Source organism: Dryas octopetala, chromosome 9, assembly GCF_963921425.1.
Source record: "Dryas octopetala chromosome 9, drDryOcto1.1, whole genome shotgun sequence".
In the NCBI taxonomy this organism is placed as follows: Eukaryota; Viridiplantae; Streptophyta; class Magnoliopsida; order Rosales; family Rosaceae; genus Dryas; species Dryas octopetala.
Window position 1 is genome coordinate 19,968,295 of NC_141374.1, and position 27,069 is coordinate 19,995,363.

Consider the following 27,069-nt stretch of genomic DNA (forward strand, 5'->3'; position numbering starts at 1 on the left):
AATAGCACCATTCGTTACATACTTGAATAATTTTTTTTTTTTTTGGCCAGGAATAATAAACACATAGAGTGAGTCTAAAAAAGTCATAGAAATATTAGAGTGAAGCAATGGTCGCCCGTCACCCGCACCTATTTTCATGTCATTGTAGCTGACTAATAGCAACTCACAAAATTGAGGTGAATATGATTTCAAATGATTTATACTTTTGTATTAGTATATTTAGTTTCTGCATATATATATATATATATAACAAAAATACGAAAAGTATTTATATATCTACCATTTTATGCAATATTAGGATTGAAACTGATCAAAAGTTCTATTCTCAGATTGAAATTGTCGAATAGATGTCCAAAGTTTGGTGTCCCAATGTCCCATGTCGATCGCTTGCCTCCCTAAAATGTGGGCCGGCTTTTCACCGCATTGTACGTGTGGGCTGGCCTATAAGCCTATTGCCTACAGATACTTTTGGCCTTTAAAGAAATCCCTTAAAATTAACTAGTATTCGACCACGCATAATACAACGCTAGAAAAAAAAATAAAAAAAATTACAGATTTACAAGTAGGATATTTTTGAACAAATGTAAAGTAGTAAAACAAAAAAGTATTTTTGTGAGGGCAAATAACATTTCCAATTTTCCCATAATAAATCATTAATATTTATTTATTTATTTGTTGGGTGCGTCTCCACACTCCACCTACAAGAAAACTCTCATGTAAAAGTAAAAGAGGAAGCATCAGCGGCAGTACCTGATTCTTGTGTTCCAGATTGCATACATCATTGCAGCAACTATTCTATGTTTATTATATAATTATATTCTTCCTTTTCCGGTTTTCCCTTATAAAAATGGCTTAATTATCGATTTACCACCCAAAACTGTAACTCATTCCCACTTTACCACCTGAAAGTTTTTTTGTCCCAGATTACCACCTGTAACTTACATCCGTGTCCCATTTTACCTTGTTCCGTCAACAATTCCGTTAATGCTGACGTGGCGCGCTGGATGTGCGCCACGTGTCACATTTTTTTTTTTTGCATTTTTTTTTAATTTTTATAAACTTTGAAAATTAATTAAAAATAGCTCCAAACTCAGAAAAATACACGAAAAATTCCTACGGACTCGTCTTGACTAGCACTAATTTACTATAAGGTTAAATTACCAATTTGCCCTCTAAAAATTTTAAAAAAAAATTAGAAAGTCCAAATTTATTTCTAAAAAATTAAAATAAATTTTCCTCTATTAAATCAATTCTAGAAAAAATTCTAGAATTTTTGTAAACTCTTGGACAAATTCTCAAAAATATTTTGAAAAATTACCAAAAGCTTGTTTTAGAGAATTATTTCGAGACTTTACAGAAATTTTAGAATTTTTTTAGAATTTATTTTATAGGGAATTTTATTTTTCTCTAAGACCGAGAGGTCTTTTGGGTAGCATGTGTTCACGAGAAAGGTTTTGTTAGTTTTTAGAAGACTAACGGTGCAGACCTCATATTTTTTGGAGTTCGGGAAATTATTCTATGAATTTTCAAAGAGTATAGAGTATTTTAATTTTTTAGAAATAAATTTGGACTTTCTAATTTTTTTGAAAATTTTTAGAGGGCAAATTGGTAATTTAACCTTATAGTAAATTAGTGCTAGTCAAGACGAGTCCGTAGGAATTTTTCGTGTATTTTTCTGAGTTCGGAGCTATTTTTAATTAATTTTCAAAGTTTATAAAAATAAAAAATGCGAAAAAAAAAAAATTTGTGACACGTGGCGCACATCCAGCGCGCCACGTCAGCATTAACGGAATTTAACGGAATTGTTGACGGAACAAGGTAAAATGGGACACGGATGTAAGTTACAGATGGTAATGTGGGACAAAAAAACTTTCAGGTGGTAAAGTGGGAATGAGTTACAATTTTGGGTGGTAAATCGATAATTAAGCCTATAAAAATACGTATGTATATAATATGAGCCAAGCCAAGTCAGCAACGGCAGGTGTTGCGGTCCTTATGAGTCTGAGGAGCTGATGGATCTGATATGATCAGAAAGAAGACTCAAAATTGGAACTTGGAATTCTCAGTAGAATAAGAAATGTGGAGTTGGTTGGCGGGGTTAAGTGTTGGGTTTGTGGTCGGAGCAGTGGCGATTTTGGCCGTGGAAGCCCTGCTACTCTATTTAATCATTATCAGATTACAATCCAAAACCAGACAATACCGAGAGAAACAGAAACAAGCCATACATAAATCTCAAGAAATAGAATCCAAGTCAGGCCTCCCCCCTCGTCAACCCCTAGAATCCGTTTCCGCCAAGCAGGTCCGTTCCTATTTAAAACTTACCTATCCATATCAATTTCAAAATTGTTTCTTTAATTTCTATTTTTCATTTTAAAATGATCCTCTTCTGCCTGTCTTCTCTTGGGAGTGGGATTTATTTCCTTGCTTCGATACCTCGACCCAACAAATCCTAAGGAATGATCAAAGAAACAATTTATATTATGGAAATAAATAATATGAAGCCAATGCCAAGTCGAGTAGATGACTGCCAAATTGCCAATTTGAGCAAACTATATTTTCTACCCTTTTTCCTCGTGAGCCATATTTCAAGAATCATAAGGCTTTATGACTTTAGAGATGTATGTAACTGAGAAGAATTCCAAGTATACAGAAATCCAAAATAGAAATATGTATGATATATAATAAAATTATGTAAAATTTTCAACTTTATCTAGCCTTCTTTTCAAAACAAGAATCTTTCTATGAAAGACTGATCAAACTGGAACAACAATTACATTAAAGATTATGGTAAAGATTTCATACAACTAAATGATAAAGATTTCAGTTCTACTTTTATACTTGCAAGTCAAACTAGAATGCGTTCATATGAAACTTTTTTGTGCTCTTTTCTATTCAGCATGATGCATTGGTAGACACATATCTTACAGCAATTGTATGTATTGTCGGAGGTCACACATTTCCTCTTGGTTGACTGAAAAGAAATATAGCTTAGATAGATATTTTGATCCAAAATTTGGTCTCATCACTGCGTAAAATGAATTACCTTTGGTTGGCACCATTCCACATTTGGTATTGTATATTGGTACATGTCAATTATTTGAGATATTTTTACATTTCAGACATTGCATGTGTTTATCCAACTTGTGCTTCTCACATCCTCTTTTGAGGAGCTAATCAATCTTCACTTGTTTCATTGTTCATCTAAGTTTTATTACCTATACATTATTCATGGTTTTGCATGCTATTTTTTTTTTTTCTTTCCCTCTCATTGGATAGTTTATTTGTTGTGTCTTAGGGAGTAGTTTGGGTTCTAGAACCAGAAAAAGTTCCAAAAAATTGGCAGGAAAAAGCACTACGAGAGCAAAAGAGGAAAAAGGAATTCTTTGAGGTTTCTCCTATTAAAAAACATGCAAAAATAAAGAACCAACTACTCATTCTGACTGAATCAGATGGTTCCCAGACGGCTATTATATTAAAGGGTTGCACTATTGAAGCTGTTTCCTCAACAGGTCTACCTTCGAGAAAATGGTAATGTGGCCCTAGCTACACATCCTTTTGGGGGTGCGATTGTTCCATCTGACATAGTACTTACCGATTTCTGTAACTGTGTTTAACATTCCTGGTGTGTTTTAGAATTGGTTTTGGTATTTTTGGGAAGAGGATAGAGTCAAAGGCTCCTCTGCTTCTAATCCTTCATTTAGATTTAGGTGGCAGGTTTTATTCTTGATGCAATATAAGTATATATGTCCAGATGTTCATGTAATTGGCACTCATGTTTTATTTCTTTGCTACCTTAATCTGTCTTACTTCCGATCAATTTGAAATAGAAGAATGGTATGGACATGTATAAAGATAAAAGAACTGACTTAGCCTTTTTTTCTTTTCTTCTTTTTAAAATTAACCACATTGGATGTTTTTCACTTTAATTGTCATTTTACAGAAGTATTTTACCTTTTTTTCCCCAAAATTTTCCCATTAGAAAGTGCAGTGCTATAAATTTTCTACAGGTATAAAGTTCCAGAATTATTTTTTCTAAAGATATAAAGTGCCAGAATTACTCTTATTATTTTGGAAAAAGAAAGAAAAAAACTTGTCTTAGTTCGTAGCTATTTGCTATGGGTTTCATTACATTCTTGAGTAGGGGTTAACGAAAATAAAATTTTGTTTTTTTCTTAGGGCAAAAAGGTTCCCCATAAAATTGGAAAGCAAGGCTGCCATGTTGTACAAGGGAAGTAGAATCTTTTACCTTTATCTTGAAACTTCATGGGAGAAGGAATCATGGTGTAAAGCTCTTCGTCTAGCATCATGTGATGACAAAGAAAAACTTGACCGGTTCGCCAAGTTGCATGAAGAATTTCAATGTTACTTGACATTGTTAAATGCAGGATATCCTTCATTTGCAAAACACTCTGGAGGGTTTCATGCTGCTGAACCTGTAGATAGGGCAAATAGGATTGATGGTTCTTCCTCAAAGGTTCGTATGTTCTTGAGAAAATTCACAAAGAAGCATCCTAAGGTTGGCCCGGATAATAAGTTGAGCTGGACTTCATCATTAGGCCGTGAAGAAAGAAAGATAAGTGAGAAAGTTCGTCCATGTCAGGATTCTGTTTCTGGCTCTAGCGTGGTAGATACTACTACACCAGTGAAGAGAGCTAAGAGTTTCACTGAAGGGAATTTTGGTATTCCACCTTCATCAACCTTAACTCATTCTAGTAGCCAAAGTCATATATCTGTCATGTCCGATGCGGATTCTGATGAAAAGTTTAGTACTGATGAGGGAACACTGTGTTGGAATTTGTTGATTTCCCGGCTCTTCTTTGATGCCAAAAGCAGTGTGGAGATGAAGAGATCCCTAAAAGCTCAAATTCAGGTATACCATATTCTAATGAGATTCATTATTTCTGTTAGTAGACATGAATGTATCAAAAAAAACATTGAGGTAGATACGCACACATATGCATACATTCATACACTCACACACATATGCACATTCATACACTGCACACACATATGCGTACTTTCATACACGCACACACATATGTACATCCATACACTCACACACATGTACATCCATATATGCGCACACATATGTACATTCATATATGCGCACACACACACATACATATCCGCACACTCACACACATCCGCGCACTCACACACATACAAACCACATGTAAATACATACACACATTCATAGTGTGCTTTATTGTACTCTGCACTAGTTGTTATTCTTTTCTTTTAACCAGATGCTAGATCCTTGAGGATGAGCATATTATTGCAGACCTAAGAATTAGGTTACATTGACGTTATTTATTTCATGATGGCACCTGCAATTATTTTGGTCCTGTTCATGTAACTGAGCCTCCATGTATCAAATTGTACAATTTGATTGAGGGCATTTGGGCATCCTGAGTTTGGATGTGATCATTTGAGGAAAAATTTTCACAAGCTAGGACTAGATATTTATAATTGTATATGTGCAAATAGTGGACATTGTTTTGTGTAATTTCACATTTCTCGTTTAATATTTGTTTGTAAATTTTATTTGTTTATTTGGTTTTGTCTATGACAGAGGACATTGTCCAATATGAGGACCCCAAGTTATATAGGTGAAGTGATCTGTACAGACATTAATACTGGGAATCTTCCACCTTATATCCATGGCATGAGAGTTCTCCCCATGGACATGAACGATGTATGCGCTTTGGAAGTTGACATTGGATATTATGGTGGTGCAGTGCTAGATGTTGAAACGAGACTGGAAGTTCGTGAACTTGATCTTCAAAAAGGAATTGGAGATTCAAGTCCAGAATCAAGTTCCGTTGGGGATGTGTCAACAGATCTTCTTGAAGAATTTGAGTATTTCGGAAAGCAGTTAAATCTTGCAGAAGGGACTGTTGATGCACTAGAGCATAAGGTGGAATGTGATTCAAAACCTGGTTAGCATATAAAACTTAAATCAACTTTTTTGTGCATTCTGCCATTTTCCATATAGAACTTTTGAACTCTTGATTGTTGCTCACATATATGCGGCCATGGGTTCAGAATATATAGAGGATTGTGTAGTAGTGGTGTTTCCTAATAAACAATGAATAAATTAATTTGTACAAACTTTTCACCTGTAGGTAAACATATAATCTTGTTACCTATAATGGTGATTGCTGTAGTATACAAGATACACCGCTTACCTTGCAAGTTGCAACATTGTTCACTGAGTATAGATGACTAAAGCAGCCATTGGATTTGGGTTGCCTATGATCAACTGAGTGGGCTTTAGAATTTAGACTTCAAACATTAAGGTTTAGAATGGTGGTCTAACAGCGAAGGATTGAATAAAGGTTGGATTTCCAGATTTCCAGTTCAATTACAAATACCCCTAAATATAGAAAATCTAAGCAAGAATATGATCAATGGAGTGGACATTAGGATTTAGACTTCAAACATTAATGAAGGAAGGAAAGACATGAATCAATTGCTACAAGTTTATCTTTTTTGTATGCAAAATACCAGGAGGAAAAGAAAGGAATCAATTGTTATAATTTTTTTTTTTTTGTTGCATACAAGATAGAGGGAGGAAGAGACACTGTCACATAATGCTACTCTTGACAATTCTCAAGTAACACTCAGACTCTACACACACATACCCTATATGAACAAAACGTATATCGACACGAAAGGGGACTTGTGCTAGTGATATTAAATATGTAGAAACTGGGATTTGTTGGCATTAGGTCTGCTTATTTTGGATCATTCTTGCTAGAGGTCTGATATAGGCTTGTTGCAAACAATAAGAGAAACTTTCAGGTATATTCACAGTTAAAAGGACAAAGAAAAGAAGCTTTATGCATGCAATTATTTTTATTTTGGCATTAGCTTTAAATTACGCATTTTCTTTTAATGTTAGTTATATAATCCATATGATACTTGTATTCCACAGCCTAACTCAATTTCACACCAAAATAAAGTCTTCAAGTTTCTGTTCCTAGTTTGATTTTTTTCTTATTGCCTGCTAACCTCCACTTTCTACAATGTACATGAGTAATTATGCAGCTCCCGGTAATTTTGGACATGAATTACAGCTTACATATTAAAATTGGTTCAACAAATGTTAATGATATATAATGGCAGTTTCAACCTGAAACATTCCGTTGCAGATGGGTCAAAAAGCTCTAAGAGTGGTATGTCTGCATCAAACCATGGATCCAGGTGGAAGTCGCTTCTAAATTCTATTGCCAAACAAGTTTCACAGGTTTGTAGATGGCTCGCTTGACCTATAGGTGTTTTTGATTCCCTATACTATTTTGCTTCTTAATAGCTTGATTCCATGAGGACCATGATTGTAACGATTTGGTGCCCATAGTAGTTGTTCCCATTGAGATGGATATTTTGGTTTGGGCAAAAATGGGTGTTTGTGTGAGTTGGCACTTTCTCCGTTTGAAATTAACTTAGTTTATGCTATAATCTTATAAGACATGCTGTTCAAGTTTTCTCCATGATTTTGTGGAGGCTACTAGACCATTTAGTAAACAATCATAGGGCAAAGTAAACCATAAGTATTTAGGAAAGAAGCTTGAGCATGTTAATTAAAAAAAAAAATTGAGTTGTATTTTCTGGAGAGAGGCATTGCCAAAGTATTTTATAATCTTGGATAGAATACTGGTCATAAATAAACATGCTGCTCAAGTTTTCTCCATGATTTTATGGAGGCTACTAGACCATTTAGTAAACAATCATAGGGCCACAAAGTAAACCATAAGTATTTAGGAAAGAAGCTTGAGCATGTTAATTAAAAAAAAAATTGAGTTGTATTTTCTGGAGAGAGGCATTGCCAAAGTATTTTATAATCTTGATAGAATACTGGTCATAAATTTCTGTGAGCTCATGTGTGTGTTATCTGGACTCTCTCTCTCTCTCTCTCTCTCTCTCTCTCTCTCTCTCTCACTCTCACTCTCTCTCACACACACGCACGCACACGCACTACACAAAACACAAACTTTCCCTTATTTATAAGTGTTTGTATTCATACTTAAAAAGTTGTTAATCGCTTGGTCCAAACAAAAAAAAAGTTGTTAATCACAGGAGCTTCTGCAGTTCACTAACTGAGTGGTTATATCTAATTAAAGGTACCACTCTCTTTGGCAATAAGGATAACATCCCTTCGAGGAACACTGCGTTTACATATCAAGCCACCTCCTTCAGATCAGTTATGGTTTTCCTTCACATCCATGCCTGATATAGATTTCAACCTGGACTCGTCAGTGGGCGATCACAAGATTACTAGTGGACGCATAGCTTTGTTTCTGATGAGTCGGTTTAAGGTACAGAAATTTGCGTCCATATTCACTAAGTTTCCTTTTCTTACGTTTTTGAACTTGCTTATAATGAAACTCATACATGAGGCTTCGTGTTTGTTACTATGTTGTGTGAACTCACTCAATGACAGCTTTAAGTAATTTTAGGATGGTTCTTATATCCTGATCTCATTTTTCCAATATAATCCCATAAGTTATTGTTACTCTCGGATTCAGAAAGATCTATGAGTACGTCTAGGCTGTATACTGAGTTCAGGTCAACAGTAAGCATTTACACCACAAATTTATAGTTTTTTCTTTTCTTTTGGTTGTAATTTAATGTGTAGCTACTGTCTGTCGATCAATTTTTTTATTTGCGGAAACTGCTCGTACATGCTTGAATTCAAGTACTTCCATTGATCTTAAACTTTGAGCATTTTTTGCAAATACTTTTTTAGTTCCCCTAGATGGTATGCACACAATTTTATGCTGAAAAACTCAGTGACACTTAGAAGGAACAAATATGTCTAGGGTGCTTCTGCTGAAGCTTCATTTCACTTGTACAGGCAGCAATCCGGGAAACGCTAGTGCTTCCAAACTTTGAAAGTGTATGCATTCCATGGATGCTAGCAGAAAAGGATGACTGGGCACCGCGGAAGGTTGCTCCTTTCATATGGCTTAACCAAGAATCTGTGAATGATCCTGCCAGTGAATGTGAAATACCCATCTTCCAACCTACTGAAGGAAAATACAAGACAGAAGCTAGCAGGGGAGCCTCCAGTGATCATTCACAAAGCAAGCATCAAAAAGTCAAGAAGGATGAATCTATTGAAGGACCAATTGGTGAATCCTCAGATGTATTACTCTTTTCAGTGAGTTCCAATGACGCGTCAGCTGGGAGTAGTGGTGGGACTATTCAAGAATTGAGAACCCCTTTATTGGGGAATGGTGAATCACAAGAAACTTGCAAACACAAGCTAGAGGAGCTACCAGAGTGTCAAGCAACATCGAGGTCTACAATTTTGTTTGATAAACAGAATCATACCATTGAAGAGCCAAAGAGAATGGGGAGAAGAGCAAGGATGTTTGATCTGGGGAAGAAGATGGGGGAGAAATTGGAAGAGAAGAGGCGTAACATTGAAGAGAAGAGTAGGAACATTGTTGAGAAGATGCGAGGACCGTAAAACAGCTAGGAGAAGAGACATAGTTGCATTGATGATAGTTGCATCAATATTTGTACATTTTTTTGGTTGCCGAAAATCCCATAGTACGGAAATTTTCCGATTCTTGCTTGCAGAACAGGGACTGTTTTCACTTGCTGCATAGCTGTCCTGCCAAGGTTTTGGCTTGAACTCATCCGGTCCTGTTGTAATTTTTACAGAGCAATAAAGTAGAGAGAATTTACGGTAGACACTAGCTTACATTTACTGCAACAAACAAGATGGGGAGAGCGATTGATCTCAACCTGGTTCTTTAATCAACCCTTCATTTTCCAAATTTTATCAACATTCTAGCCATAGCCGCCTCCTTCTCCTTACCCACAGAATTATTTAGATTAGCAATTAATACATGAATGATGGGCAGTGCTTCTTGGATCAAACTCTTAAAAATTTCCTAGTTGTAAACTTACTATCCCAGCAAGGTTGAGATAAGTCCCGTAACCATCGAGCAATGGAGCCAAGCTTGAGCTTGTACTTGGACAGGCATTTGATTTCATGGGTGGTTTTTACTTTTTACTTTTAAAAGCCAAGTCAAGCCAAACTTACCAGCTCTACCAACCAAGCAAGTTTAAGGTTAGGTTAGGTTGTATTCCAAAATCCTTGTGCAACTTTGAAAATACTTAAATCCTTCTTCAACCTTAATAGTGCGGAGGATAACCCAAATTGGTATTTATCTATATCCACCAATCAATGGTGCATAACAGAAGATGTGTTTTCTGTGTGTTGCATTTTGCATAGATACTTAATGCAATTTGCTAAGCTCGGGTTTCATCATCTTCAGCTTAATTACGAATTTACGACAAATTGGGATTGAAGAAGAGAACCACGCGCGTACTTGATTAGGTTTGGGTACTCCAAGCACCACAGATTAAAGGCATCCTCGCTATCAGCAGCCATTTCAAGAATTTAAATCCCTAGCGCAAGCCTAGCCCAAGCCCACTAGAGCAGGAGAGTGGTCGGACTCAGAGATACCAGCCACCAGGTTAGATCGCTATTCTGCTTGACCCGAATCCAACCCACCCGATACAAGCGAGCAGAGCAGTCCCATTCCTCTTTTGATGGGAGATGTTGTTGTACGTACAGTGAGATAAATTGCATATTCAGTCCGTCTGCATTCTCACGAGTACAATCACTCGGCATCTACAGATCATAATAAAGGTTCAGGTACTTACCATTCCCACTCATTATTTATTTATTTGTAAATACAGAAAAATAGCTCTACTATTTTTGTAATTGCAATTCCAGGACTGTTCCAAAAGTCGGATAAAGTTCCTTTCTTTTTTGTTTTCTTTCACCCGACGGATTAAGTTTATATGTGGGATAGTTTAATTGAACATTGGTAGTGAGTAGGCTTACACTTTTGATTGATTACCAAGCTAGGACTGTTTAAGCTGGTTTATGTTTGAAATGTGAATTTCGTTCCGTTTTATTTCTAGAATCAAAACCATTGAAGTGGTTTTTGCTAAAATGCTAAATTGTACGTTTTAAATCAACGGGTTTTCCTAAAAGTCATATGTGTTTTAATCTAAAATGCTCAATTGTGTGCCTTAGAATAACGGAAAAATTGATCAAGTCTAGCTAATTTGTGTAGATTTAATGCCCATGTTATTGAATAGCGTAAAAAAACTATATCTTGTTTTCCGATTAAAGGTTGAATTGAATTGGCTAAATTTTTATTTGTGTCATTGCAGATCATTCAAGCCTATCACTCTACACATGGTAGTGAGCGTGGCACCTTCTTGCTTGGGTTTTTCTCAACAAGCCTATCATTCAAACTACATTTCAAAACATATTGCATTTAGTAAATATAAAAGAGACATACGGAGGAGCAGCATTAGGGGGCCTCAGATTTTGCCTTCCGCTTTTGGAGATGCTGTTGGGTTACGTGTGTTTGCACTCTCGGACTTGCACACTGATTATACTGAAAACATGAAATGGGTCAAATGCTTATCGACCGACAGATACAAGAATGATATTCTTATTGTTGCCGGTGATGTTGCTGAGACTTACAACAACTTTATCGTGACAATGTCTCTCTTGAAGGATAGATTTGAACATGTCTTTTATGTGCCTGGGAACCATGACCTGTGGTGTCGTCGGGATGGAGATAATCATGTGAGAAACATTATTTAATTTCCAGGCCTTTATGGTGCATGCACTACATCCTCCAAGTGCATTAGTTCAGAATATCTCATTGCTTAACAATTAATGTCGTAATGTTATATACATCTGTACACATTCATAATATTTTTCATACTTGTATATATCAGCATGCACTGCAGCACTAGTTTTCTTGATGTGTAGCCACTCATTAGAGTTGACTAACAAGCCAACATTTCGGTAGTTTAAGTTTAGGGTTAAGGATTGAATTAGAGCCCAACATAGACTTGAAATCAGTTCACTTGACTTTGGATGGTGACTTTGCGAGGATGTCTTTAAATAATGATTCAACTAGCAAGAAAGCTATCTGTCCATAATTCTACTTACTAGTTTGGAGATTCCATTAATGATGGATTCAATAAAGAGAATGTGAAAGTCAAACCGAGACTGCATTCGGTTTCCTCTCAAATTAAACTGAGATTTTGGACACTTTTTGCACTCAGTTTTGGAGAGTGCATGGTCACCCATGAAACTGAAAAAACATCTTGACAAGCCAAACTGGATGTATAAATAAATAAGCTGGTTAATTTGGTAAAAGCAAAATGTTTGTATTCTTATCTTGCCACTTTACTTTCTTTCTTCATTTCTTCTTCTGTCTCTGCTTCTTTCTTTTTTATTTTTTTTTATTTGATAGATTTCCTTTTGAGTAATCAAAATCATAGACATGGACTATCTGATGAATGCTAATCTGAATCATATCAGATGGTGAATATGGGTCTATATTTGTCTTTCTGTTGATGCCATTTTAATCCACATTCAGATTTTAATGATTAATGATGGCATAGATGTATCTGGTTCAGAATGTTTGATTATTGTCAATGTTTTCATTCAGTTTTCTTGTTATGATACGCAAGGTTTCTTCCTACTGGTGGAAACTTTGTCTGAACAGTGTGATTGTGTTTTTCCAGCTTGATTCTCTCCAGAAGTTAAATAAATTGCTTGATGCATGTAGAGGACTTGGAGTGGAGACCAATCCGATGGTTTTAGAGGGCTTGGGAATCATTCCTCTGTTCTCATGGTACCATGAGGTGATTGGTCTACCAACATAGATTTTATCTTATTTATAGTTTTTCAGCTCCCAGATTGATAGCTTTATCTTAGTAATGCTTAGTATATAATTCATATAAATGAATAGACTTGCTTATTTTGCAGAGCTTTGATAGGGAGGAGGAAATAACCAACATCCGCATTCCGCCTTTGGAGATGGTGATTCACTTTCTTTTCTCCCAGTAAGATTTGCAATAACGTTGATCGTCATAACATGTGCAGTTCTTGCTCTTAACTATGCTTGCTATAGATTTCTAATGCATCCAGCCACCAGTTCTGCTTTTATCTATAACCAGTACATGATACTACATGTTTTGGCTTAAACCTGAAAGCATTTTGATGATTCAGGCATCAGTCTACTGTTAACTTAGAATACATAACGAGGTCATGATTTTTGAGAATAGTCATCCACTTCATAGTGACTATTTGGACAAAGTGCAGCTGAAAAGAGGTTAACTTATTCATTATCCAATTTACGATGCTGGAGGCTAAGAAAGGTTAATTCTTTCTCAATATTGGTCCTCTCAAATTTATTAATGTTCAACATGCTAAATAGTGAACTAATCTGAGTTCTATGACGGACTTTCTGCTCTTTTCTCATTCTTTTTACTGTCCTCAATGTTCTTGAATTTGTGCGACATAATTACTTGGCATATGAAGTTGATAACAGAGTGTCATTCATGGTGGACCTTTGACTTTCTTCAGTTTTTTTTTTTTCTTGTTTGCTGATTGTTTGTCTTGTCGGCATTTATGTACTTAAGGCTCAAGGGTAATATTCTCTGAAGTCTGAACTACCAGTTTCTAGGTTTTTCTCTCTTTTTTCACTTATTTTTTTGGGTGTTATTTCCCTCTTTTATTTGTGTTCCTTTATGTGCTAAATTTGCCACTTTACATTGCTGCAGTTACTTTGGATGCTTTATTGTGTAGTGGAGACGCCAATACTTAGTTATTTTTATGTCCATATCATTGTTTCTATGTTTAGGCATGTAAGGACTTCAAGGCATGCAAGTGGCCTACAGAACTGTCAAATGGAGATATCTCACTTGCCCTGTACTTTGATGCAATGAATGAAAAGAATCAGATTGTGATCAAAGAGATCCAGAGCACATGTAGCCAAATAATTACATTTTCTCACTTTGTTCCCAGGTCGGTTGATTGTGATTTACACTTCCAGAATAATTAATGTCTGACTAGTTGCTTTCTCACTTTTAAATTTAAATATTTTAAAATGTTTCTTAGAAAATATATCTTGTTGATTGTAGTTTGTCACTAACTACTAAAAATTGTATTTTATTTGCTTGAAATTGACTGTTGATATCCTAGTAGTTTTCTTAATCTTACTCACCCATTTTATTGCTAGAAATCTATAATCAAGTAAAAATTCAAATCCCTAAACAAAACCAAAACCCATGTCAAATCAAATTCCTCAATGATATCCCTAAAGTTCCATTTGGATGGAATGATTCAAAAGAAAGGATTTGGATTTGACAATAAGGCTAAATTAGTTAGAAAGAAAACTACAAAACTTTAGATAAGAGTGTATTTCAAATAACTAGATGTATTGTATTTGAAATAGTTATATGTAATGAATCATTTGAAATCCATGTGTTTTCTTCTAATTCAAATCCAGTATATATGGATTGTCATAGTCCCATCAAACAATTTATATTAACTATATTCTAAATTGAAATCACTCCCAAATGGGCCTCAAAATTTTTTTTTTCAAATCACTCTCCATCAAATCTGGTGTCTGATTGTGGTTGCAATGATACTGAAGTGCTGATGGTGCTGCACTAGTGGTAGTGATGATGGTGCTGTATATGGTGTTTTTCCAGTTTATAACTTTAGCCCGCATCATTCTTGTGTCCTTTCCCTGAATCTCATGTGTCAGTAAGTTCATGACTTCTGTGAGTAGTTCTGTTAGCTTGATAATTTCTTGCATACCATGTCACCAGGCAAGAGCTATGTCCAGAGAAAAGGATGCTATTTTATCCAAAGCTTCCAAAGATTATTGGCTCTGATTGCCTTGAGGTTCGTATAAGGTCCATCCATGGGGTTGAAGGAAGGGCATCTGCATGTCATGTGTTTGGTCATACACATTTCTGTTGGGATGCTGTGCTTAATGATATCAGGTGCATTCATCATTCAGTTACCACTGTGATAATGATTTCATACAATTGCCTTGTTAGGGAATGTACTGTTTCCGTGGTATCAAAAGGAGAAGAGTGCCTTTGGGAAGTTACCTCAAAAATCTGAAGGCTATATGAAACAGAAAGTATAATTTAGTCTCAATAAACAATTATTAGTCAACAATTTTCTTTAGCATGCTTAGACTTGAAAGAGAGATTTACCCCCTTTACCATGGATGATGGAATTACTAATTCTTGGAACACACACACACACTCTTTCTCTCTTCCCATTACCTGGGCCTTGCTAAGGAGATTTTCAGATTTTAGAAACCACTTAAAGCATTTTGAAGATCATTCACTTGCATCAAATTATGACAAATATTGCCCCTGCACAATTAGTTCTTTTGTACCTTGAATGATTATGAAATTTGTTTGAGCAGTTACACTAAATCAATGATGAACAAAGTTCACTGTACAATGCAGGTATGTGCAGGCTCCATTAGCTTACCCAAGAGAACGGAAGAGGAGAATGAATGGGGGTGAAAACTGGTTACCATTTTGTATTTATCGTAATGGAAAGTTTTCCGATAGGCTTTCACCATGTTATTGGTCTGATTATTACTCTACCAACCCAAGAACACCTCATAACACTGAACTTGCTCCTTGGGTTGCCAGATTTTATAACCAAACATGAGATGAAAGTACATAGATTAGATATTTCCCTTTGTGGCCCTTCGTTCCATGAACTGAATATTTGATCACTGCCAGTAAAATTACATGCTCTCTGTTCATTCATCTATAAACCTTTTGAGTGTGAGTGGTTTGATTGTGTACGTAGGGAAAAGAAAAACAGAAAAAGGCTGTTATCCTAATTCTCTAGTCTTGCCTTTGGAGAAGCAGAAATTCTGTAAACTTACGAGTTTTGGTTTTCTTACCCTTTCTTTGTAAATATTCAAACTTACGTCAATTTGATGATTTGATGATTTGATGATGTCTTCCAAAAGAAACCGTACCGCTTCTGAGAAATGCATTTCTTTTGCCGTTTTTAAGTTAAAAGCTATAGTTCCCATTTTTAAGCTATTATTAGAACATAAGAGTTCTTATTGTCAGTAACCTTAAGTGGACTTGGACTTTAGAAGCATAAACTGTTTAGTAGAAATAGGAAAAAAAGATAGTTCAGACTTCAGAGTGAAAAAAAATTAACAGTAGTGTAAAAAAAAGGATGGAGGGAGGGAACCAAACAAACAACTCTTTGGCACTTTATTAGCTTTACAATCACATATGTGATGGACATGGGCATGACATTTAGACCACGTACGGAAGACAAACTCAAAAGTTGCCAACAAGGCAAAAACAACAGAGAAACGAAAAAAGAAAATTACAGACGGAAAATGCATGGAACATAAACACTGAAGGTGGTCTGAATATTGCCTATCGCATACACTGATATTATTACACGTAGTAGAGACGAGAAGAGAAAAGAGATGGAAAACTAGTAATCCTCAGGAGCCAAGGGCTGGTGAGTACTGTGGTGGGGGGCCTCTGTTGGTATGACCATGTACTCATATGTGAGAGCTGCCAAGCCACCTCCCAAAAAAGGTCCAACCCAGTAGATCCAATGGTTCCTCCATCTCCAGCCTACGAGTGCTGGTCCGAATGCCCTTGCCGGATTCATGGATGCCCCGTCAAACGGCCCACCCACCAGGATATTTGCCCCAACAATGAATCCAATGGCCAGAGGTGCTATGGTTCCCAAGCTTCCCCTCTTGGGATCAATGGCTGTAGCATACACGGTGTAAACTAGCCCAAATGTCATCACAATCTCTAGTATTAGAGCATGCCACTCGCCAACACCAGAGGCCACGCTGAACCCCACAGTCCTCTGACCGATTGAGAATGTATTAAATTAATTAATTAATTAAAAGATGTATATTATATTAAGAAAATTAAATCACGGATGGATCGATAAAATGAATAATATTCATTTGTAATTAAGTAGTAGCTAGTAATTAAGTAGTAGGGGTACCATGCCATTTGTGACAAGCCTGAGCAAAAGGGAAGCCACAATAGAGCCAAGGAGCTGAGCAACCCAGTAGTAAATGGCTCGAAGGACAGAGATCCTTCCACCAAGAAGAGCACCAAAGGTCACAGCAGGGTTGACATGTCCACCAGATACGTTAATGCTGGCTGAGATGGCCGAAAACAGAGAGAAGGCATGTGCAAGAGCTACGACTATCAGCTCAGCCGCGGACGTGCCGCTATCCTTGTAAATCTTCCCTGCAGACATATACAAATCATTCATTAATTAATTTACAAGATTAATTGAATTATGACATGTACATAGGACTGCATTATATTATGGAAACGTAGGTACCAAGAGCGAGGATAGAGCCTTCCCCAGCAAAGACAAAGATGAAAGTGGAAACAAATTCAGCTAAAGTGGCTCTGATGGAGTCAGGGTGGGTGGCCTCGTCCGCCCTCCCAAACGCATAGCTACGAGATGGCATGCTGGCAATTCCTCTGATCCGATCGGATCTCTTTCTTAATTATATATATATGTGTGTGTGTGTGATATGGCCCGCCGGAGTAGTACTTGATGCTAGCCTTAATTAATTAATTTCCACCACCGCCGGCTACCTGCTTCTTGCATATGCTGCTATTAAATTGAGTTCAATTCTTAGGTTGGGTGCAGATCGAGAGCTTCGATCAATTCTTTAGAATACAAACAGGGATCGAGATGGATCGAGGTAGATAGGATCGAGAGAGAGACGAAGGCTGAGATCGACAAAGAGAGAAAAGCTAGCTAGCTAGGCAGGTGCATGTATTCAGATGAGGGTGTTTGCATGTTTGAAATGCATGTGGAGGTGTTTAGTCTTAAATTAGCCAAAGGGCTTGGATATATGTTGGACACTTGGGCACATGCTATGCAGGAATAGTGACACGTAGGGATATGTGTGTAAGCTGCTAAATCGTACTAAAACAGTCTTGGAATATGGAGTATTGGCATCATCTGGAACCGTCTCTATCTCTTCGTTCTGAATGATCTCATCTCGATCATCTCATCTGAAATATATATATATATAGGAGAAAGATCCATAATATCATATTTTTAAAATAAATTTTTAATAAGACGCACTTTATATAGGATTGTAATAATCCAAATTATTTATTTTTTAGGTCTCTATTAAGAAATCATCTTTGCAAAAAATTAAATAAATCGAAAACCATTTATCATATAAGATTAAATGGTTAATAAAATAAACATGTTAATCATTTAATCTTTATAGGTAAATGGTTTCTGATTTATTTAATTTTTTACAATAATAATCATTTAATGGAGACTTAAAAAATAAACAATTTATATCATTGAAATCATATATCGAGACGGCCCATTGAAAATTTGTGTAAAAAATATAATGCTATAGATCCGCCCCATATATATATAGGGAGCTTCAAGTGTGGATCTCATATTTATGGGATTCTAATGTGGGGTCCACTCCATATTGTATTTCAATGATCTAAATCGTTTATTTTTTAAGTTTATATTCAAAGATTATCTTTACAAAAAATTAAGTAAATCAGAAACCATTAAGCTATCAAATTTTGATCAAATAAATAAACGAACAAATGTTTTGGATAAACACTTGAAATGGTAATAATTTAATCAACGGTCAAATGATTTCCGATTAACCTAATTTTTTGCAATCACTATCCTTCAATGGAGACAAAAAAAAGTAGACAGTTCCGATTATCGAAATACAATGTGCATGGAGTGGGCCCGATGAGGGATTCCACAAATAAGCCTAAATGTGGGATCCTACACCTGAAAGGGCCTATATATATACACACACACATACACATAGGGTGTGAGATCCTAATGTTAAATGTGGGATGAGACAGATGAGCCTACTCTATGTAGTTTTTCAATAATTCAAACCGTCTATTTTTTAGGCCTCTATTCATAGAATATCCTTGCAAAAAACTAGCCAAATCGGAAATCATTTGTCTATCTGACTTTGAAAGGAGAATCCTGATCTGACTTTGAAAGGGGAATCCTGATCTGACTCCAACACACAAGTTGGAGTCCTTTCCCTCAAATTTTCCATATATATATATATATCAACGATATGAACCGTCTATTCTTTAGGTCTCTATTCAAATATTATTCTTGCAAAAAATTAGCCAAATCGGAAATCATTTGTCTATCCAACTTTGATCAAACAAATACACGAACCAAATATTTTTGACAAAATCGTCTATTTGTTTGATCAAAATTAGATAGGCAAATAATTTTCGATTTGGCTAATTTTTTGCAAAGATGATCTATGAATAGAGGCCTAAAAAACAAACGATTCGAATTGTTGAAAAAATATATGGAGTGGGCCCATCCGCCCCATCCCACATTTAACACTAAATGTGGGATCCCACACTTGAAGCTTCATGTATATATATACAAGAATGCTATAAAGCTAACCAATTAGTAAGTTAATGCAAAACTAACTACCATGTTGGTCCCACCATACAATGTAATATCAAAATCTGAACCGTTCATTTTTTAGGCCATACTTCAAAGACCATTTCTGTAAAAAATGTCTAAAATCGAAAGTTATTTAGCTATTTGATTGTAATAATAATTATTTATATGCTTTTATCGAAAATAATGATCGTCTATTTATTTAATCACAACTAGATAACTCAATAATTTCTGATTTAGTTGATTTTTTGCAATGATGATCTTTGAAATATGGCCTAAAAATGGACGGTTCAGATTATGATATTAGCTATGTGGTGGGCCCAAAAATATGGTTAGCAAGTTAATTCGTATTAACTTGCTAACTAGTTAGTTTTAGAACACTCATATATATATATATATATATATATGCCATTGCCTGACTTGTGTACTCGGCCACATGCATGATCAGATAATTCATTAACGAGGGAATTCTCTTATAACTTCAAAGTAACGCCCTAGGCTTTGGTTTCCTTATTTATTTTTTATATTATATTCTTGAATTAGGTCCAAGTTTTTAATATATTAATTCAACTTAAGGATTTTTTTTCAAGTGTGGATGATTCATACTTATTTTTTTATGTGTATAACACGCATTAATTTTATACAGGGTTCTATGCTTTCGTTTAAAAAAACAAGTGAACATCATCTGCATGTAGAGAAGAACTGTTCAACTTAAAACTCATTGGTAATTAATAATTGAAGCGATCTAAGACTCTTTGAAGTTGAAACATGTGTATGGTTGGAAATGTAGATTATGTGATTGACCACGTGTAAAGTTGAATATATGTGTATGTCTTGGGAACGTAGATTAATTATATGTAATAGAGCACGAGTAAAGTTGAATTAATGTTGTTAGTAATTACATGTACTCGATCTTTCTAAATTTTGACTCGATATATTATAGTGGCATGTTAATCTAGCTTTGATCCTTATTGTTTCAGGTTAGCTTAATTAAGGGTTAGAGACAAGGGAGATGTGACAGTAATGAGCATGAGGAGCCTACTACAACACTTCAAAGAAGAAGTTGAGGCTTTCCATTAGGATTTTCTTTGTTAGCTAGTTTCAGATTCGATTTAGTTATGAGTCCAGATGCTGGTTGGCATCTATGGTGGATATCGTCATATTCGCTGATATTGTTGCTCGATCAGCTTGCCTTAATTGGAAGAAAACAAAAGCCCTTAATTTCTCAGTCTTTTCTCAAGTGAAACTAAGGATATATATAGGACTTATCTCTTGATGCCACAATGATTCAATTATCTGGGTTCTGTAAATTGTAATGGCTCAGAAATTAAGTTGAATGTTAATGTACGTAGCTTGGTGTTTTGGAAATCAGTGATTTGATTTATATATAGTTGATCATGATCCAATGTTACCAATGAAAAGACACCAAATTACAAATAATAAAAAGAAAAAAAATCAATTAACTTTCCTGCATGCCTAATTAGACTAGTGTACGTACACTCGACTTATGTTGTGGTTACAGTTTGGAATGTGTACAGAATTACAGATCGAACATATATAAGCTCTTAAGAAGTATTTGATGATTAGGAATACATTGTTGGGTTGGGTGAGGTAGCTCTAGATCTATGCATATATATATATGCGTGGTACATGGACATTCTTGTAGGCTGTAGACTGTAGCTACTAGCATGCTAGTAATATCATCATCATGGATGAGGAATCAGGATGATGGATAAATGGTCCTGGGATCAGTGTTTTCAAAGGCGAGCTTCAGGCGCGCCTCAAGGCGCGAGTCATGGTGAGGCGGCGGCCGATTGCGCACGACGTCGCCGGACTGTGAAAAACGACTGAAAGGCGACGGCAAGGCGTTGAAGGCGTACGCCTCTCGACGGCAAGGCGCTGAAGGCGTTGAAGGCGTCGCCTCGCGACCAACTCTGCGGGATTTTTTTCAACCTCTGTTCTAGGTTTTTTGCACCTCTGTTTTGGAGAAGATCGGTTGGAGAAGAACCCACTCTTCCAACCGAGTAAGATCGTGCAAGGCAAAGGTTGACTTGCAGTTATGGTGATGGCCATCAGGCTTTGGTCTTTTTGGAATGAATAAAATCTTCCTGGAGCTATTTATATATGTTTGGGCCATCAGGCTTTGGTCTTACAGCCTAAACAGTCCTAATACTGTTTTTATTTATTTTTTAATTCAAAAACATTTTAAAATATTAATTTTTTTACATGTGCTGAAAAGACAACAATACCCTTGCTTATATATATATTTGGGTCTTATGTTCTATATATATACTTATATATATATTTATCTATTTATATATGTTTATATATATATTTATAATTTTTTTATTATAAAAAATATATACCGAAAAGCTTACGCCTTAACGCGTTGAGGCTTACGCCTCGCCTTCTACGACTAAAACGTCTCGCATCATGTTTTTGCGTCTGAAAACACTGCCTGGGATATGAAAATAATTAATACATTTGGATGAATCATGTGATAGATATCATTCTTCATTTTCTCTGTTGTTTAATCGATCAGCTAGCTAACTGATCATGATTCATGAAGCATCAACGGATCGATATATGTCTTGTATTCTTTTCAATACTTGAATCATTTTAGGGCGCTTTTCTGGTGCCATGTCTGTGCAGTCTAACGCAATCTGGGTGAGCTTCAACATCTCATCATGGTCTTCTTTTTCTGCCAGTATCTCTGGATCCAGAATATCCGTGGACCAATCGTTGTTTACAACCATTCTAACCCAATCAGAAAGATCATCATGAGCATCAATATTTCTACTTTCATGATCATTAAACATAAGTCCCGGCGTTGAGATCAATTGATCACCAGGGATCCTGCCAGTAATGACCTCCAGTAGGATTATACCAAAGCAATACACATCGGCCTTGTGTGACAACTTCTTCCCTTGAGCAAATTCTGGCGACTTACTGATGGCTAGAGTTTCAGAGTATTTTCGAGAGGGCAAGAGTGGTAGCAATCCGAAGTCTGTAAGCTTTAAATCGTACATTATTTGGCCGCTGCTGTGTCCTTGAATGACTAGTAATACATTAGACGATTTAAGGTTGCCATGAGGGACCTTATGTGAAGGCAAGGATTGGTGAAGAAATGTGACACCCTTTGCTATGTCTTTGATTATTGATAGTCTTGTTGCCCAATCCAAAGCTACTCTTCCAAGTCCTCTATTCTCTAGCATATGCATATGTGCATTGCATTCACCCAGCATATTAATTAGTTAATTAAGATCGATCGATATATATATATATATATACACATACGGAAATATACATATATAATTTAATTAGTACTTGATGAATATATATCTATATATATAATTAAACTGACCATGTAACAGCTCAAACAAAGTGGCAGTACTAGAGACAAAGTTATAGATGACCAGCTTCTCCTCCTTGGAATAGTAGAAAGAGAGAATCTGCACAAGGTTTTCATGCCTCATCTTTCCTAGCAATTGCATCTGCTGGATAAATTCCTTTCTGCTCAACTCATTCATGTTTTTAAGTCTCTTCACCACCACAGCAGGACCCGACTCCAGTGCTACTTTGTATGCAGTGCCTAGTTTCCCCTTGCCTAACACCTCTGATGATGCCCTTAGTAAATCATCCAAGTCAAAACCACCAGCCATTTCCTTGTCAAAAAATTCCAACTCAACCCTCTTTTCAGGATCCTCCATGCTCCCTGTAGAGAAAAGTAAGCTAAACAAGCTTTTGGTTTTACAGTCATGCGAAGAGCAGAGGCTCAACAACGTACAAATAGATGGATAAGCAACAGCTAACCACTGCACCATAAAAGCCTTGAACAACTACAAGGCCAACTAGAAAGAATAAAAGCTACGGCCTTTCTGGCTTCCTTAGGAAAAATAACGACTAATTAAAATAAAGACAACAACCTAATTAATACAGCACTACTTAGCTAATTACTTTAACACAGCTAATAACTTCAACACTCCCCAAATGGGGCATTTTATTTTCTGTCTGCCCTGAAGAACCATCTCCATCTCCTCCTATATATATAATTGGGAGCCGGAAAATTAAAAAATTAAATTTAAAGAATCGATCAAATAAGCAAATGACCATACATATATTTATATATAAATATATATAACTTTTCAATTGAATTCCATTAAGATTTGAATCATATACATACAACTGGTTAATGAAGGCGTTGAACGATTTACATGATTAGTAGGGAATAGGGATGATCAAATCAATTAATATTGTTGAGATGTCATATATATATATACTCATGATACATATTAATATATTGATACCTACGCGTACCTGTGGCTGTCTGCTCCTGTTTATTTGTTGCTAATCCTTTTCCATGCACCTTCGTATAATAAGATAAGAAAACAAATATGAGGGGGAAAAGAAGCAGCGCTGCTGCAGCTACAATCAAATCAATACTCCATGCTGGGAGACCATGATCAGTAGTTTTCTTGACATCGGATGAAGGAGAAGGAGAAGGAGATGGAGGTGGAAGGAGTACTGGACATGACTTTTCCAAAGGACTCCCACAAAGATTTGAGTTATGAGAGTAGGAGCTTTTGGGGAATTTTTGTAACGCACCAGTTTGAGGAATTGGACCCTCAAGATGATTATAAGAAACATTAAAAACTCTCAATGTTGGTTGGTCAAAAGCTGGAATTTTCCCATCCAAATAATTCTCTTGCAACTCTAGCACTTGGAGGTTGGGCAGTTGAGTGTACTCCATAGGAATTGAACCCCAGAAGCGGTTGTATGACAAAACCACATATTCCAAGTGCACCAGATTCGTCAGATTTGGAAGAGGCCCAGAGAGTGTATTGTTTCTAAAGCTAAGTTTCCTCAACAAAGTAATGTTATTTAGAAATGTAGGTGGGAGGAAACCTGCTAGCTGAATTCCTTCCAGGACAATGTGAACAACGTGCCAATTTGAACAAGCAATACCAGCCCATCTGCTGCTGTTGTTGATGCAAGGAGGCCCACTCCAATTCGCGTGCAAATTTGAGTTTGAGCTTACTGAATCTCTCAGCTTCAACAAACCATCTCTTTCTTCTGAGTAGTATTCATCAATTTCTATCAATCCAGAAGATGATGATAATGATATAAGAAAAATTGTACTTGATAATAGATTCAGAAAGATCAACTTCATAACAAGTATGCAATTTTTATGCAAATTCATGGTGATGGATTGGATGGGATATTAATTTGGAGAGATTTAAAGTAAGACATAGGGTTTTTTAATTAATAAATAAAATAAACTTGAATATATATATATATATATATATACATATATGTACGCCTAGGCCATGCACTCATGCATGCCTTTCTTTATTGTTTTTATGACAGTTTGACGAAGTGTGCAAGGCATTCTTAATGCCTACATATACATATATATAAACGATAACAACTAAGAGTCCTTTCAATGTACCATTAAAAAACAAAGGCTCCTTCCAAGTCTTAACAATTTTCATAACCAACGTGACAGCTTGTAGAACGGTTTGTGAACCGTAAATTAAGTCCTCATTTTCCCAAAGATTGTAGCTATATTATATGTATCAATGTATGTAGTAGAAATTGTCATTGTTTCCTTTTTATATTGACTTTGAGGGGAGCAAGGAATGTCAAAGGCCTTGAGAAGAAATGCTTCGCGCGCAGTTGCATGCACACCCATTAATAGGTTGTCACTTGTCACCCATAAAAAACACCATTAATAAGTTGTCACCCATAAAAAACATCATTAATTAATAAGGTGTCAAGATTCTAACTCTAGCTCAATAATGGATATATTATGTTGTCCGAGGGTTCGTATTTCTTGGACAATGTTGTGATACCGTAATAGCTGCAACCCATTTTAACTTTTAAATTATATTTCTTAAAAGTTTTAGGGAATATAATATAATTTTCTTTTTTTCAGGAAAAAAAGTAGAGACCCAACTAATTTATTTTGAGTGGCACTATTCCCAACCCTCATTCATTTTTTCCCACCCACCATATTTTCACACCCTTACAAACTATTTTTAAAAGAAATATATCTAGCTACTCTATTCCCACCCCCATTATTCCCAAACAACCCATATGCCTTCCTTCTCCTTCATCTTCTCTTTTCCTTTCCCCAATCTTAACCCTAGAAAACATATATATGCATGTATAAACTCCAATTCATCTCTTTAAAAGAAAAATATTTTCTCTTCATGATGATAAGATTGTCGATCAAATAGAAATTCAAGGAAACAAGTATATTCCCAATTTTTCAATTGATCTTCTAAATCATACTAAATTAATAAAATTCATTTGATCCTTTTGGGATTTGTGCTGATTTTCTGCATTTCGATCACATTACAAATTTGCACTATCCCTTATGTTCACAGTTCACAAATGTCAAAAGCTTCAACAAATAATCTTATCAGAATTTGGTATGCAATTGGTATAGTAGTTTAAAATTCATCTCAATTAGGCTGGAAGGCCGGATCTATATATGTTTCAATACTTTTAGAGCTTGTGTTTCACTTGTAGATTTGGAGCACCTCCAAATGAATTGCAACTGAAGCTAGGTGTAGCGGTGGGCAGTCATGGCAGCCTTACAGACTTACAGTCTCTTTTTTTTTTTTTTTTTTTTTTTTTTTCTTCACGTATGTCCTTTTGTGGTAATTTTATAAAAAAGAAAATTATATATAAGTAAAAAATGGTTTAGAAATGGGTGGGAAAATAGTATTGGTGGAATGGTGGGTGGGAATAAATAACATGCATTGCTCTTTATTTTTATCCCACGCACTCTTTACACCAAACTTTAAAATTAAAATTACAAAAACTTATTATTACACCTAACAATTTTTTCACAAATACTCTTATAAAAATCCAACATACACACCCAACACTATACCCAACTTATATATTCCTACTCTTTAAACCCAACAAACACACCCAACATCATCACCACCACCCAATGCCAACTCATTAAATAAAATACCTCCTACTCCTTTATGTTTTTTTTTCCTAGAGACATTAGAAAAAAAAAATCAGCCAAACATGTTTTTTATACGTCCACAATCTACAGATCGCACAAACCCCCGCCCCTTCCTCCTTTTTATTTTTTATTCTTTTCATTTTTTTTCATGCACAGACCCCCAAAAGGGGAAACCCAGCAATCCCCTCCTCCTTCCCCACCCACCCCCATCCACCCCCACCCAAAAACAATCTTGCGTCTCGTCGTCTCCCCCAGCCGATCTAGATGTCGTCGACATCTCTCTCTTTCTATTTTTTCTCTTTTGTTTCCTCTCTTAGATGTGCTGCACTGACGCCAAAATGGGATCAAGTGTATCTTTTTTGCTACAAGAAGAAATATGAGAACGTCATGCGGATGCTCCCGAAGGCGGCCTCTTTGTGGGCGAATAAATATTATTAAATAAAAAATATATTATTATATATTCTATTATGAGCAAATTATAATTTAGTACCTCAACTTTATATGTTGTTTTAATTTAGTATTCTAATTTTAAAAACTTGCAAAAAAGTACCTTAATTTTTAGTTTGTGTCAAAATAGTATCTCCGTTAGTTTTTTTGTCAAATAAACCGTTATCTGCTGATGTGGCAGGGGTATTTTCGTCTTTTTACTCATATTTAAAAAATAATAATATTTTTAAAACTTTTGAATAAAAAAGAATTTAAAATTTTTTTTAAAAAATAATTAAAATAAAAAATTTCTTAAAAAAATTATTTTTAACACAGC

The 27,069-nt window shown here is 35.7% G+C and overlaps 4 protein-coding genes across 6 annotated transcripts; 2 read left to right on the top strand and 2 right to left on the bottom strand.

The window, feature by feature from the left end:
* Nucleotides 1-1,963: 1,963 nt before the first annotated feature.
* On the top strand, nt 1,964-9,704 carry LOC147275479 (uncharacterized). Its single transcript, XM_086256507.1, has 7 exons — nt 1,964-2,299; nt 3,296-3,528; nt 4,177-4,870; nt 5,573-5,939; nt 7,155-7,249; nt 8,124-8,318; nt 8,858-9,704. The coding sequence occupies exons 1-7, from the start codon at nt 2,078-2,080 to the stop codon at nt 9,473-9,475; spliced, it is 2,424 nt and encodes an 807-aa protein (XP_086112633.1). The 5' UTR covers nt 1,964-2,077; the 3' UTR covers nt 9,476-9,704.
* A 111-nt stretch (nt 9,705-9,815) lies between these two features.
* LOC147275480 (uncharacterized) lies at nt 9,816-15,642 on the top strand. Of its 3 annotated transcripts, none has more exons than XM_086256508.1 (7): nt 9,816-10,675; nt 11,203-11,626; nt 12,580-12,699; nt 12,824-12,877; nt 13,701-13,864; nt 14,674-14,850; nt 15,331-15,642. In XM_086256508.1, the coding sequence occupies exons 2-7, from the start codon at nt 11,228-11,230 to the stop codon at nt 15,539-15,541; spliced, it is 1,125 nt and encodes a 374-aa protein (XP_086112634.1). In that variant the 5' UTR covers nt 9,816-10,675; nt 11,203-11,227; the 3' UTR covers nt 15,542-15,642. The 3 variants fall into 3 exon arrangements, with proteins under 3 accessions (XP_086112634.1, XP_086112635.1, XP_086112636.1); XM_086256509.1 differs by having other exon boundaries at nt 9,816-10,669; XM_086256510.1 differs by lacking the exon at nt 12,580-12,699.
* A 500-nt stretch (nt 15,643-16,142) lies between these two features.
* LOC147275481 (putative aquaporin TIP3-2) lies at nt 16,143-17,663 on the bottom strand. Its single transcript, XM_086227782.1, has 3 exons — nt 17,222-17,663; nt 16,874-17,124; nt 16,143-16,729 (listed from the first exon to the last, which is right to left on the bottom strand). Exons 1-3 carry the CDS (start codon nt 17,352-17,354, stop codon nt 16,340-16,342), a joined length of 774 nt encoding a protein of 257 aa, XP_086083908.1. The 5' UTR covers nt 17,355-17,663; the 3' UTR covers nt 16,143-16,339.
* Nucleotides 17,664-21,882: 4,219 nt separating this feature from the next.
* LOC147275482 (pollen receptor-like kinase 4) lies at nt 21,883-24,521 on the bottom strand. Its single transcript, XM_086228417.1, has 4 exons — nt 23,639-24,521; nt 23,305-23,349; nt 22,686-23,036; nt 21,883-22,529 (listed from the first exon to the last, which is right to left on the bottom strand). Exons 1-4 carry the CDS (start codon nt 24,519-24,521, stop codon nt 21,883-21,885), a joined length of 1,926 nt encoding a protein of 641 aa, XP_086084543.1.
* Nucleotides 24,522-27,069: the final 2,548 nt, after the last annotated feature.